The sequence below is a fragment of the Panthera tigris genome, chromosome B1 (assembly GCF_018350195.1).
Source record: "Panthera tigris isolate Pti1 chromosome B1, P.tigris_Pti1_mat1.1, whole genome shotgun sequence".
Lineage (NCBI taxonomy): Eukaryota > Metazoa > Chordata > Mammalia > Carnivora > Felidae > Panthera > Panthera tigris.
The window spans coordinates 178,974,655-178,988,748 of NC_056663.1; the positions used below are offsets into that span (position 1 = coordinate 178,974,655).

Here is a 14,094-nt window from a genome sequence, read left to right on the forward strand (position 1 = left end):
TATTAAATTGAGCAATTAACATACCTTTATAGAGTTGACTGTTGGTAACTCAACTAATTTATATTTATCAAAACCAGGAAATGGAATAATAGCATCCAAATAAATAAATAAGCAGAATTAACACCCAAAGCAACTACTTCAATCCTCAATAATATTTTCAAGCCTTTTTTTTTGTATTTTAGTGAAATTTTTACTTCTGTGCATCCCATTGGCTGATGCATTCTGAACATAACATTTCAGTTGGCAATTTCATTCACAGTTGCCCCACTGCTGCTCTTTATAATCATTTTCTTTCTTTGAACCACGTCCACCCTCCACCGCCCCTCCCCCCCCTTTTTTTTCAGACGTTAAGAATCAAAAGCTAGTGGTAAACATTTTACTTGGAGATAATGGGTCATGGGAGAGGCTTGGTAGGTGGTCTCCCATCTTTATTCTAATCTTGTAGAATAAAGAATAGACTGACAGAATTAAATTTTATTACCTAAATCAGTCCCATAAATGACCAGAAGTTCACTGAAACAAACAAACAAACAAAAAAAATGTTCAGTGTAATAAATTCTCTAAGGATCCCTGAAGATTACCCATACCACCTTTGTGATTTTGAAAGTGACACCACTTTGCAAGTTAGTATGAGCCCTCCGCCCCAAAATTGACATGTATATGCTTTCATTTTGCCTCACACTGCTTCTCTGACCTTTCCCAGTTGGAGTAGTAGCAGGAAACTAAAATAAAAGCACTGCTTTTCTGTGTGAGGCACTTTGTGACTAAACATTAATCCTGAAATTATAACAGTTGCAAGACTCCTCTGCTCCTTGCTTCTCCTAAGCAGAGAACGGCTGTGAGATGAAACAGCCCTACCGCCGTAAACATCAGGGGCTAGTGTTTCCTTCTCCTCTGAACCCAACCAGGCTGATCTGAGTCCAGAAATGCCTTTGAAGTCACAGAGACCTTCATGTGCTGATCAATCCTTGGGGGGTAAAGAGCAAGAAAAACTGGTTCTGGCACTTTAATATTCGGCCAGGGAAGGCATTCAACTCAGTGCAGAACAAACAGGTTTCCTCTGTTACAAATTGAGTGATTTTGTACTTGGGTGCCTCTTGGATCAATTAACTTAGGGAGACCTATTGATCCCAGAACATGATTATTTATACTTCAGTACATATTTCCATTAAAGTCAGACTAAGGATGGAACAGAAACAAGTGTGAATTCGCATTTCTCCTTACTCTTAAGGCATGCGGTCGGCTTTGGGTCAATTTAAGTGGAAAACAGCATGTGATTCTCTTAATACCAATGATCACTACTGAGTATTAATAGAATCAGTATTAAGTGTCGTGCTGTACTGTTTCCAAGTTATCAAAACCTTAGAAGTTAAGAACTAAAATGATCTTAAAATTGTGCAATCTGAACCCATCCTTTATAGTTTAGAAACCTGAGCACCTAAAAGCTAATATATATATATATATATATATATATATATATATATATATATAGCTGTTTAGTGGCAAAGCAAAATTTGACATCAAAACTCCTGAATCTGTTTCAGGGTATTTTTCTCCTTACACCCTCGAAATTATCTCTGTCAAACTTTTTCTCTTTATCTAAAGTTGCTAAGCTCTTCACTATTTTAGGTCCCTTTATGTTTTAAGAGATTACTAAAATAGGAAATATTGTCATTTTATAAAGCAGTTACATTTTATTATTTTGGTCACAGAAAAATATTCGATACAATAGAATTATAGAGTTTGTAGACTTATAATTTATTATAATAGCATAAATAAAGACAAAAATCCCTGTAATAGTATAGATAGGATACCAACTTCAGTTGATTGTCACATAGAAAGAAGAGGTAAAAATTTCTACTATAAAGTTAATCAGCAAGATAAAGAGACATGAATACAAATACCAGAGAACAAGAGTTTCAAAATTATTATGGCACATGGTGACTACAAAAAATATGTCTATCTGTTTTAAATATTTACTATCTTATCTATGTTAATATATGATTATTTGTAATTAACTTAGACCGAAGAAAATGGAAAAAAAAAACTATAACTTATAGGCATATTAAAAAGTTATAGTTAAAACAGAAATATTTCCCGAGTCTCTTCTATAAAAACAGCCATGATTCACATCCTCTGTCACTGAGTAAAAGTAACCTGAAGGAGTATAATAGGACTTTCCAACTGTCCTCAAACTGATTTCACAGGAGCCTACTCTCATTATTTTGAGACATTGGTACTATTTTAATTTAAATGGCTCAATGGCAATAAATATTATACTTAATTGGAGAGCCTTTGCAGTCAGTCTATATTCGAATTGCTTCATTTGTGAATAATTATCTTTAGTAATGACAACACGTATGAAATGGCTTAAGACAGTTTCCGCTACCTCTTTACATTCTAGGTAACAAACTAAAGTGCAAACGTTAACCATTGAATTTTACCTGCCTCCATTTATATACGCATACACACAAATGCATCCAAATACACCCATACTCATACAAAAAAGAGACTTTATACAGTATCTTCAACTGAGCAAATAACTATAATGCAAAGAGGTTCTTCCTGCATGCAATTCATTCTTAACAAAATAAAAAAGCCCTCCTCTGCATACACGAATGCATAAGAACACAAATTTTAAAGGCCAGTTTGCTATTGATGTAATGGCCACACATTCCTTGAACATTTACGTGGTTTACCCTAAATTCAATCAGAAATTGTGTGAAATGTCTGTGAGATACATTGCAAACTATCCTCTGCTTTTACGCCATAATGAATTATATTTCATCAAGTATCAGAATGACCTAAATTTTATTTTCTTTCCTGTCCACTCCTTTTCTCACTTTACCTGACTGGCAGTAGTATTTCTTCTTAACGCCTTATTAAATAGTACTGAACAGTCTAATTTTCCCAGAATTCAGTCCTGAGGTATACATTTCCATTTTCTTTGTTGATCTAGCACAGGCTCAGGTGATTTCTACATAATGCATCCAATTAGTTCAAGCAAGGCAAATGAAATCACATCTATACTAATCTCCACATTATTAACTATAAACAGGAACAGGATGTGTCTCCACTCTTTGCTTCAGTCCATTCAAGTGCAAACCAAAAGAAAAAGGATTTCCTGTTCTTCTTTTCACACTCCTGAGTATGACGATATTTGATTCTGTTTCTCCACAGTAGTTGATAAGAGTGCAAAACCTCTCTCACATCCCTCCTTTATTCCATATTGAGAGCTTGATTTTTTTTTTCAGTTTGTTTGCTAAGTATAGTTTGATTCCTTTTTGCAGAGATTTTATTTTAAGTCCATTTTGCGTTTTCTTCACAATCAGAGCTTCATTTTAATCAGATAGTGGTCCTGCCCCTTGGGAATCGATTTCTTTTTGCACAAGACAATTCAGGTCTATTAAGATCCAACACACTGAGTTGGAACGTTACATGTATTTCACTTACGAGCACATACATTCATTTTACACGATTCCTCAATGTGGCCAGGGGGGTTCGTGGTCTGCACTGTATCCACCTACAAAAAATACAAAAATATATGTCTGCTTTACAGCAATGTGAGTAGGGTTTTGCCAGCCTAGTTCCAAAGCTTGGGTGCACATCTTGGCTGATAGTATTCTCTTCTTCCTTAAGATGTATTTGCAGTGGCCATAACCTCTTTCAGAAGTCATAGAGATATAACAGTTCCCTACAATTAACAACCCTGGGGCATCTAAATCAATACTGCTGGTTAATCTCAAGGATGCTATCTCTGACAAGAGATATTTGCATGGTAAAAGAAACATTGAATTAATTGTGTTTCAGGCTTCAAGCTTTTCAAGGCTATGAAATGTCACCAGAAGAGGGGTGGGGGGGGGGGATGCTGGCTTTGTTTATACTACAAATACAAAGAATGAAATGGTAATTTTGTTGTCACAGTTTTTACAATTTACAAGTCCCTAAGATCTCAGAGATGTGCTCTTGATCTGAGTGTTCACACCATTCAAAGTAGCTCTCTTGTCTTTAAAAACAATCCTTAGATAGCTGTCTCTTTACAGAAATCTGAGCAATTTACATGCTATCAACAAATGGCCTGCTGATCTCAGGTCAGGGATGGATAACTCTCCCCTTCAAAGTCATGACCCTAAAAGGACAATGTTTTCCAACTTTGTATCTACTTTGCACAAATAAAGTGATGGTAATATCCCTTCAAAATATTTTGCTAATGTCAGTTTTAAATAGTGTTAATTTTTTCTCTGAACTTGCTACTGACCAAGTGGCTGATTTCTGCTCTCAGTGCCAGAAGGTACACAGAGTATCGTCTTCTAGTTTGATAGCACAATTGATGTTAGTAAAACATTTAGTAAGTTTGAACATTGCCAATAAATCACCTCCATAGAATAGAATGCTACAGTTCACTACCAGAAGTATTTATCTTTAAGAATTAGAATCAGAAAAGAGAAACAAATATTCCACTCAATTTCCGAAGTAACGATGCATCAGCACACGAGAATCGAAGTTAGAAAAGAAGTAAATGATTTATACCACTGAATAATTGACCAATTCATTTTTGAAAGTAATTGGTGTAAAAAAAAAAAAACAAGTAATGTCTAATGTTGAAATTAATTATTCATATTCAAGGACAGAAAATGTTTAAGCATTGCTCTAATCACAGATTATCGATATTAGCTGTATAAATTTAAGCAGCTTTAAAATGTCTTAATTTTTGAATCAGTTGTTATCTTTTCCTAGAAATAAAAAGAATATTTTTTTTTTCCTTTCTGAAGCAGCTCTAACCATTACCATAACTTGGGAAATTCTGTCCAATTACACAAGCAGCTTGCATCTATGAAGGCATCAGTGATAAGTGCATCTTCCTAATTTAAATTATACGTTTAAGATGAACATAGTTTGTCTTATTTTACACAAACTATATGACTGCACATTTCATTTCAAAACTGCCTGGACACAAGTGAAAGCTCAACATTTGCAAGTTTCAGATATTGTTTTTCTATTCCCAAATCAACTGCAACAATATAGCTGTAATGCATGCCAAGACATTAGACCTTCCTGTTATGGGCTCTTACTGTATGTGATACGTTGCCATAGACTTTATCAAATATTTAACTACTCTTGTGAAGTTACTCATTTAAGCCTTACATCCCGTACGAGGCTACAATGAGCTCCCTGAAGGCAAATGTCATGTCCATTCTGTTTATTGCTACAGTCTCCGTGTTGGCACCTGGTCGGCCTTCAGTGAAAATTGATTTAATGAATGAACGCATGTTTGAGAATAACCAATGAAGGAAATCATATTATTTGTCATAGCACAGTATTACTATTGCCTAATCCAGATATTTTGAAGACATATGGCTATCTTTGACTTTCGATTATTTGTCGTATGATAGATTATGGCACAGATCTTTCTTGAATTGCAGTAAATGCTTTTTTATTTTAATAGCATATTATTTCTCCCCCTTTTCTCCCCTCTGTAATTCTGTCTTAAATTATGTGTCTAAAATTTCTAAAATTTCACTACCATCTCTTTTTAATCTATCCCATATAATAGTCATTCTTTTCTCTAAGGAAATACACTATGCAAAATTGCCCACAAGGTTTTTAATAAATGAGTAAACAATTAAAATAATCACAACAAATATAGGAAATCAGAGGTGTCAAATGTTTCATTTTCTATTTACAAGACCTGACATACTTTTAACTTAAAAGCACACCCAAGAAATAAAATGCATCGAAGTAATAAATTCACCATACTGCCATGGAGCCCAATGAAATCTCCATATTAAAATGATATTGAAGAATGACACTCCATTTCTAAATTTCATTTCATAAATTAACTATGGATGAGCAGGTTTCGTGTTTTTGTGGTTTTAAGTTTTGAGCCCCTGCACAAATGCATCTGTGCACTAACATTCACCTGTCACTGAAGCCAAGAAAAATGGATTCTTCCCTTAGCATTAAAGATTAATGTTTAAAAGCAAAAGTGCATACCTCAGATAGCTTATTGAGTTCATGGAGAACTACTTAGGAATCACCGTTTTGAAAACTGTCATTGGCGAGGGCCAGGGTAAAAATGGAGGTCACCAGGAAGTGTTTGTTTTGATTTGAATCAGCTAATTAAAATGGCCCTGGAAGCAATTTTGAGATCACTGCCACTGAGGAGATAGGCTCTGGTAAATCCAACCAAACCAATCTTTCAGTCAGGTCCAATTCAGTTGAAGTTGTATAGACAAGCCTTTGTCTCTGCCTCTCAGCCTTGCTCCTCAATTTGTTCTAAATCTCAGTCAATATGTCTCTCTCTGGCTCTCTGTATCTTTCTCTCTGTCTCTCTCTCTGCCTCTCTGTCTCTCTGTCTGTCTCTCTCTCTCTCACTCTCACACACACACACACACACACACAGAACGAGATGAAACCAAGTCATTCTGGAACACGTTCTACAAGACCATCTCTATATCTCACTCAGTTTCCATTTCCTGACCAAAGAGACTGAAATAGGCTGGGAATTTAATTAATGAAATTTATCCATAAAAAGTTAACTTCTAAAACCTAAGTTCTTCTTTTCCAGACTTCCCAATAGCTGGTGAGTCGTGCTAAGAGAAGGAAAGTGAATGATGGAGACAGTAAGAATAGGATTCAGATTCAGGTACAAGAATATGCTGAACATTCACACATAGGAACAGAGATGTCCTTATACTGGTTGGGGCACCTGGGTGACTCAGTCAGTTAAGCATCCAACTTCAGCTCAGGTCATGATCTCCTGGTCCTCGAGTTTGAGCCCCGTGTCAGCCTCTGTGCTGACAGCTCGGAGCCTGGACCCTGCTTTGGATTCTGTGTCTCCCTCTCTCTTTCTGCCCTTTCCCCGCTCATACTCTGTCTTTCTTTCTCTCTCAAAAATAAATGTTAAAGAATTTTTTTTTTTAAGAAATGTCCTTATTAAGTCTAAAAACAACAACAAACACCTTAAAACCATAAATAAAGAAATGTATATCTGGGGGGCACCTGGGTGGCTCAGTCAGTTAAGCGTCCGACTCTTGGTTTCAGCTCAGGTCATGATCTCATGGTTCCTGGGATCGAGTCCCACATCAGGCTCTGTGCTGACAGTGTGGAGCCTGCTTGAGATTCTCTCTCTCCCTCTCTCTGCACTCCACCCCCACTCTATCTCTCTCTCTTGAAATAAATAAAACTAAATTTTTTTTAAAAAGAAATATTTATTTTGAAAGGAATATGTGTCTATTTTTCTACTTATTTTTATTAGGTATGTTTCAAACCTAAATCATGCACCTATGTAATTGGTGTAGATTAGGTACAAGTATCTGTTGAATGTGTTTTCATATAATTGGCAATATGTAAAAGATCTATGAATATTCATTATTTTGTCCTTCACTGACACTCCAATCTAGAGAAAAGGAAAAGGTGTCATATGAAAAGCACATATTTTTCCATAGCATAGAAAATTAAATTGATGGCAATTTCTACAATCCAGGAACAGGAAATTGATGTTCATATTTTAGAGCATACACGTATAATACAGAAGCTAAACCAGGGCAGAGTCACCTATCAATACTGAAAGTTTATCTGTTACTTTTTTAAAAGTATTGGAAAATCATCTGAAGTGTAAAATGAGACATCAGGCAAACATGGGGTTTGGTGAATGCAAGACTATAAGGAGGGCAATTCTGGGTGGTATTTTCATCTTTTACTTCTTTTTTATTTTTATTTTTTTTATTTACTTTTTAAAAATGCTTATTTATTTTTAAGAGAAAGAGACAGAAAGAGCCTGCAAGCAGGGGAGGGACAGAGAGAGAGAGAGAGAGAGAGGAGAGAGAGAATCCCAAGCAGATTCTGCACTGTCAGCACAGAGCCCGTCATGGGGCTCGAACTCACAAACTGTGAGATCACGACCTGAGCCAAAATCAAGAGTCAGATGCTCCACGAACTGAGCCACCCTACTTCCTTTTTTTAAGTGATGCATCCCAAACCATAAATTATAATAATTATTAGTTACTGCCACACCTGTATAGGTGTTTATTACAAAATAACACTTTAATGATTTTACCTCACAAATCCCTTGTGAAGTGGAAACTACAATTTTGTTCATTTTACATATGAAAGAGCTGAAGCTCAGAGAGCTTAATCTTCTTACAGAACATCACACAAAAAAGAATCAGGGTCCCAAAACAAGACTTTTGGCTTCTAGCCAAATGTTTTTCCCTGCATTATCTTTTTTTCATGATTATTTTTTATCTGACTTTGAGTCTTTTAAAAATAAACAGAGAAGTTATAACTGCAAATGTTTCCATTTCTGCCATGTTTTAAGGCATAATAAACAAACTTAGGCAAGTTTCCTAAAGTATGTATTTATCATACTCAGGATTCTATCATAATTGTTTAAATTTCTGAACACATAACAAAGTTCAACATACACAAAAGTTGTCTACGTTGCCAACGACAGAAAAAGACAAATAAGGCAAATTCTATCCAATCAAAGACAGGGAGGCCTCATTTACATGTGAAAGTGCACACTCACACACACACAGACCATTTGCTAGCACTGTTTGAACTAGGTGCTTAAGAAAAGAAGCCTTTTAGATCGTAAGTCAACCACTGAACTGGCCATGGAAGGAAAGGAAATAGATAATATCATACCAACTCCTCATCATAAGTACTGTGCCCTGACTTCAAAAAAAAAAAAAAAAATGAATGATTTAGGCCCTAACAAAAGAATGCCTTAGATTGGACAGCCAAGCAATCAATATTTATTGACAGACTGACTGTTACAGTCATGGAATCTCAGAGTTAGGAAGAATGACAAAGGTGATAGAGCCCCATCGTGTAAGAAGCATTGCAGAAGACATGGAGAGAAATACAAAGCAACATCAACCAGTCTTGGTTCTGGGGAAGTTTTTATTTATCTTTTGAGGAGATATACAAACACACACATATAAAAGACTACTAACAGTGGGGAGGAAAGGAGAAGAACCAAGTACGTGAAACTATGAGAGCTCCAAAGAGTGAGAAGAGACTATGGTGAGGGTAGTAGGCTGTGTGCTTGCTGATCCCATTGGATCTAAGTTGAGTCTTAGAGGAAGGATAAGCTTAAGATCTATGGAAATGAGGGGAAACTGCACAAGAAGAGGCAAAACCATGAGGCAGATACAAGGTGAGGTCGGGAGACGGTGAGCTGATTCCCCTACCTAAACCAGACATTTCTATAATTCCCCTCAACTCAATCATGACGTACTTTCTGTACTTTCTCTCCTTAGAGCAAGTCTTCATGTAGAAAGAACCAATGGAATAATTACAAAAACCATAACAAAACCCTTTGGCCCATCCTAAATTAGAAATACACAGACAAAAGAAAATTGTAAGGAAGAGAAAATACATTTATCCTGCTGTCCTGCAAAACTCGCCTGTAAGTGAATCCACACAGTTTAAACCCATGTTGTTCACGGGTCGATTGTATTAACATTGTCTAAAACCAATATAGCAATATACTTATTTTTTAAAACACTGATTGTCTTTTGGGGGTGGAGTTTATAGCAGACTTCTACATTCTAAGACACCCATTTCTATACTTAAATTGCTATAACAATGGGGCACTACTTCAGTAATCAAAAAAGAAAAAACGTAATTAAAAAATATATAAACAGGGGTGCCTGGGTGATTCAGTCAATTAAACGTCCAACTCTTGATTTCAGCTCGGGTCGTAATCTCACAGTTTGTGGGTTTGAGCCCCAAACTGGGCTCCGTGCTGGCAGTGCTGAGCCTGCTTGGAATTCTCTCTCTCTGCCCCTCCCCAACTTGCACTTGCTCTCACTCTCTCAAAATAAAATAAATTTTAAATGAATAAATAAATAAATAGAAATTAGGGTGAATTGTGAGTGGCAAAAGGTCTCAGGGAGGAAAAGCCAATGTATATTGCCTGCAAAGATGTCTTCTTTATAAAAGCCTCATGCTAGCATTTTAGAAATAGTTATACCATCTGATAAAAGAATGAAGACTATGCTTGACTTTACCCACTAAAGAAAATGACAATTCAGGTAATTTTTAACTCAATAACTAAACCTCTGACTGTAAATGCAAATTAACTGCATTAAAATAAATATAATTTATGTATTCCAAACTTTAGATGAAAGGTTCATTCATAGGATCAAATGTAAAAAAGGAAATAAAATCCCTTAGTTCATTGAAAAGAAAAAAAAAACAAAGAAATACACAAATTAAGTTACCTGTCAAAAGCCAGAGTATGAAATGAAAACAACTGTTTGTTAAAACTCATTAAGTATTTGTGGATTCTTGTTCTAGAACAGCGTATTCTTAAATGTTAAATCACACGTGCCTTAATTCATAATTTTATTTTTTCTTGTTTTTCTTCCAGATAAATATTTTATTTATTTTTTTTTTAATTTTTTTTCCAACGTTTTTTATTTATTTTTGGGACAGAGAGAGACAGAGCATGAATGGGGGAGGGGCAGAGAGAGAGGGAGACACAGAAGTGGAAACAGGCTCCAGGCTCCGAGCCATCAGCCCAGAGCCTGACGCGGGGCTCGAACTCACGGACCGCGAGATCGTGACCTGGCTGAAGTCGGAGGCTTAACCGACTGCACCACCCAGGCGCCCCCAGATAAATATTTTAAAGAAACATTTTTTTTTTCTAAATCAGGGAGTGACAGAACTCAATATACAAGCAAAAGCACTAAAATGGGTCCCAGCTCTACAGTTCCAGCTACACCTGGCCAAAGCTGAGCACTAATGCATTTCCATTCTTAAAGCTCAATAAAAATATAAACTGATGCAAACTTAACTATCCTCATTATTGTCTTCAGACGGCAATTGGCCGCCTTGGGAAACAAAAGCGGTAGTGGCTACTATTCATGTGCCAAAGCACGAAGCTGCCCGGACAGGGACTAGATGTTAAAGAGAAGATGAAGTGAATAATAGCAAGCTTGGCTGTTGTTTAATGCCACTGAAATTGCAATCGTGTGCCTGAAAAATTGAGAGCTACTTGGGAGATCTTTAAACACCCATAGAAAGGGGTAGAAAGGAGTCAAAATGTTTCCAGGTGATGTATAAACTCACTAAGAGTTTGATCCTCTAACAAGGGAATGAAGCAAAATGTCCAGGGAGTTAATTGAGTCTTGAAACAAGTAAATGTGAGATAGGACAAACTTACAAAGTCCAGCCATCCAGTTTCCTGCTTATGAAAGGGATGTTGGAAGTGTTAAGAATTGGTACAGTGATTGTGTGGTCCTTTCGTTAATAACAGATGAATTTCTAAGTTGCATATAATTATCTTTCAATGTTACTTCTGGTTGACCAGCTTCAAAAATGTATGCTTTCCGATAGTGAGGAATTTCCAGAAATGTTTTCATAAATACTTTTGTAACTACTGTGGCACCAATGTAAGGATTGCCATGATCATGATCAAACACTGACTTTGAGTACACAGAAAGACATTGCATTAATAATTATTGACGAAATGTAATTGCAGAGATAAGGAAGTCACCTAGAATCACCTCCTACCAAACTGCATTTTGCCAGTGATCATACGGATGCCCTGAGGGGTGACAACACATATTCAGTATCACGCTGCAGGCCTAGGATTAAACTAAATGCCCCCACTCCCAATTCAGTGGTTTATTTCTATTTAAATTATGGAAATTACAACTCAAAAAAAAGTCAAAGATTTTGGGATGAGATTATTTAACGAAGACACAGTAGCTCTAATTCCACTACACACGCCAGTTGTGAAATGCAGAGAATATCCATCAACTACAAAAGACAACCTTTTTAATTTACGGTACACTTCACATTCGTAACGACAGTGGGTTCATCAAAGAAAGAATGGACGGCAATGCAAAACATACAACAAAATATTTTCAATACCAAAACAAAATTCTTTGTAATATAAACATGTCTCCGTGCGCTAAATTTGCAGAATATCTTTTTATTTTGAAGAATTTGGAAAATCCTCCGAAATTAATAAAAATCAAGCCAAGCTGGTTTTATAGCTACCTTTCAGAATTTTTTTTTTGGAGGGGAGGGTGGTCCCAATTCATATCATATAGAACTTTTCTAATATGCCTTGTATGAAAAGGACAGTAAATCTTACTCTTTAAAATAGGTCACAAGTCTTAGAGCACTTAATCAAAAACCAATATGGTGTTTCTTAACAGAATAAAAAAAAAAAAAAAGATTATTTGCTTCTCTTTTGCTCCTTTGTCTTATAAGTGCAGTGTGATGTATTAGTTTAATTAAAGTCTACCAAATTATCATAAGGATTTTATGTGCTGCAAATAATTGGCTTTTTGTTCTCTGCTCACTTTTTGTTAATGGAAGCAGAACATTTTTTTTATGATACTTAGTGTAAGATACCAGAAAACTACAGGGAAGAAAGGCAAATGGAGTGCCTAATGAAGTGACCTTTGTCATCTTGGACGTGAAATAAAATGAAGCCTGCACTAATGCAATGAAAATAAGTCAACGTTTCCAAAGAGTTAAGAGGATAGGTAATATTCTGGCTCAGAGCCAAACCTTACCAAGAATCCTACCATATATAAAAATGACAATCCCATTAACATGAAAAACTGATAGGCCCTAAAATGAAGTAAAATGTATAAATAGATCATGTTGTAAGATTTTTTTTTTCTTTTTTTAGTGTAAAGCATAATGAATCAATCTTTTTTATGGGACAGATTTAGGTGAAATAATCCAGACAAAGTACACTACCAGTTATCTCCTTGATAAGGGACAAATTAAGCACACAGTGAACAGGAATTAATGAATATGTCATATTAAGTGAAAGTGGTTTCAGGACATAACAGTCCTAACATAACCCCTTTTGCCAAAAGTGAGTTGAAACAAATTATAACTGAAATATACATTCATTTACATAGCAGAACAAAAACAGAACAACCTGTGAACATTCAATCAGTTCACTGAGTAGTTGTGGAATGTGAAAGACAGAAATTACCAGCGATTTTCTTATTATATAAACCCCAAAGCATATTACAGACTGTGCATAGGACATATGAGAAAAGGAACAGTGCTTCTTTGGTTAAATAAGAATTTAAAATGTGATCGCTATTCATTTAAGACTGTCCTAAAAGAAACATGATCTATATAGTGTAGACTTCTGGAAAATTTGAGCTTAACTATCTGAATCACTTTTTTTTAAGTTTATTTATCTTGGAAGGGGAGAGGAGGGGCAGAGAGAGAGAGAGAGAGAGAGAGAGAGGGAGAATCCTGAGCATACTCTGAATTGTCAGCTCAGAGCCTGATGCAGGGCTTGAACTCACGAACTGCGAGATCATGACCTGACCCAAAACCAAGAGCCGGACACCTAAAGGGACTGAGCCACCCAGGCGCCCCAGTGATAATACTGTTCTCAAAAATAGGCCTTGTCAAACTTGCTATACCTTTTCAAATATCCCCACCATTTTTTAGGTAGAGAACATTATCACATTTTTTATATATCCATAAAAAGTTAAGCATCTAATCTTAGGTTTATTGAAACCCTTCCTCTGTTTTACTTGCTTGCTCTCTATTACACACATGCGCATGCACACACACACACACACACACACATCCCAAAATAATAATTATATCATTACATTTCTGAAGAACCTCCAATAGTGTAAGTAACGCTATACTCAGATAGTGTTAAGCCTGTAAATTTTCCTCTCTTCTTAAAGGCAGTCCTTGTGAAATCTCATTGATTGCAAAACATGCCAAACTCATCATTAGGCCAAGAAAATGAGTCTTCCCAACTCATGATACATTTTTTGAAGATACTTCTCTCATTGGTTCTCTCTAAAGAAATAACTCCTAGGAAGGGCTTCCTCCGTGAGTGCACATGTATGTTTCGAACAGATACACTTGATTTACTCCATTTGTTTTAAGCCAAAGAGTGAAAGGGAATCTTTGACAAAACTGTCATCTTTAAACCACGGTGATATTTCATTTTCCCCTCTGCACTATTTAGATTGCCTGGAACTGAAATGTTTCCAGCCGCTCCTATGTCCAATTTTTCAAAGCTGTCACTTCCTAGCAAATCTGCTTAAGCAAAATACTTATGTTGTTAGAAAACAG

The 14,094-nt window shown here is 36.0% G+C and overlaps 1 protein-coding gene across 2 annotated transcripts in view; it reads right to left on the reverse strand.

Moving 5' to 3' along the window:
* Window positions 1–14,094, reverse strand: part of PCDH7 (protocadherin 7) — a 420,489-nt gene that overhangs the window by 352,597 nt on the left and 53,798 nt on the right. Inside the window, exon 2 of one of the 2 annotated variants that reach the window (XM_042984808.1) lies at window positions 3,361–3,523. The exons of the other annotated variant lie outside the window; for it this stretch is intronic. Coding sequence (XP_042840742.1) covers window positions 3,446–3,523 — 78 coding nt within the window. The 3' untranslated portion in view covers window positions 3,361–3,445. Of the gene's footprint in view, window positions 1–3,360; window positions 3,524–14,094 lie in introns of those variants that run through there. 2 annotated transcript variants of the gene reach the window in all.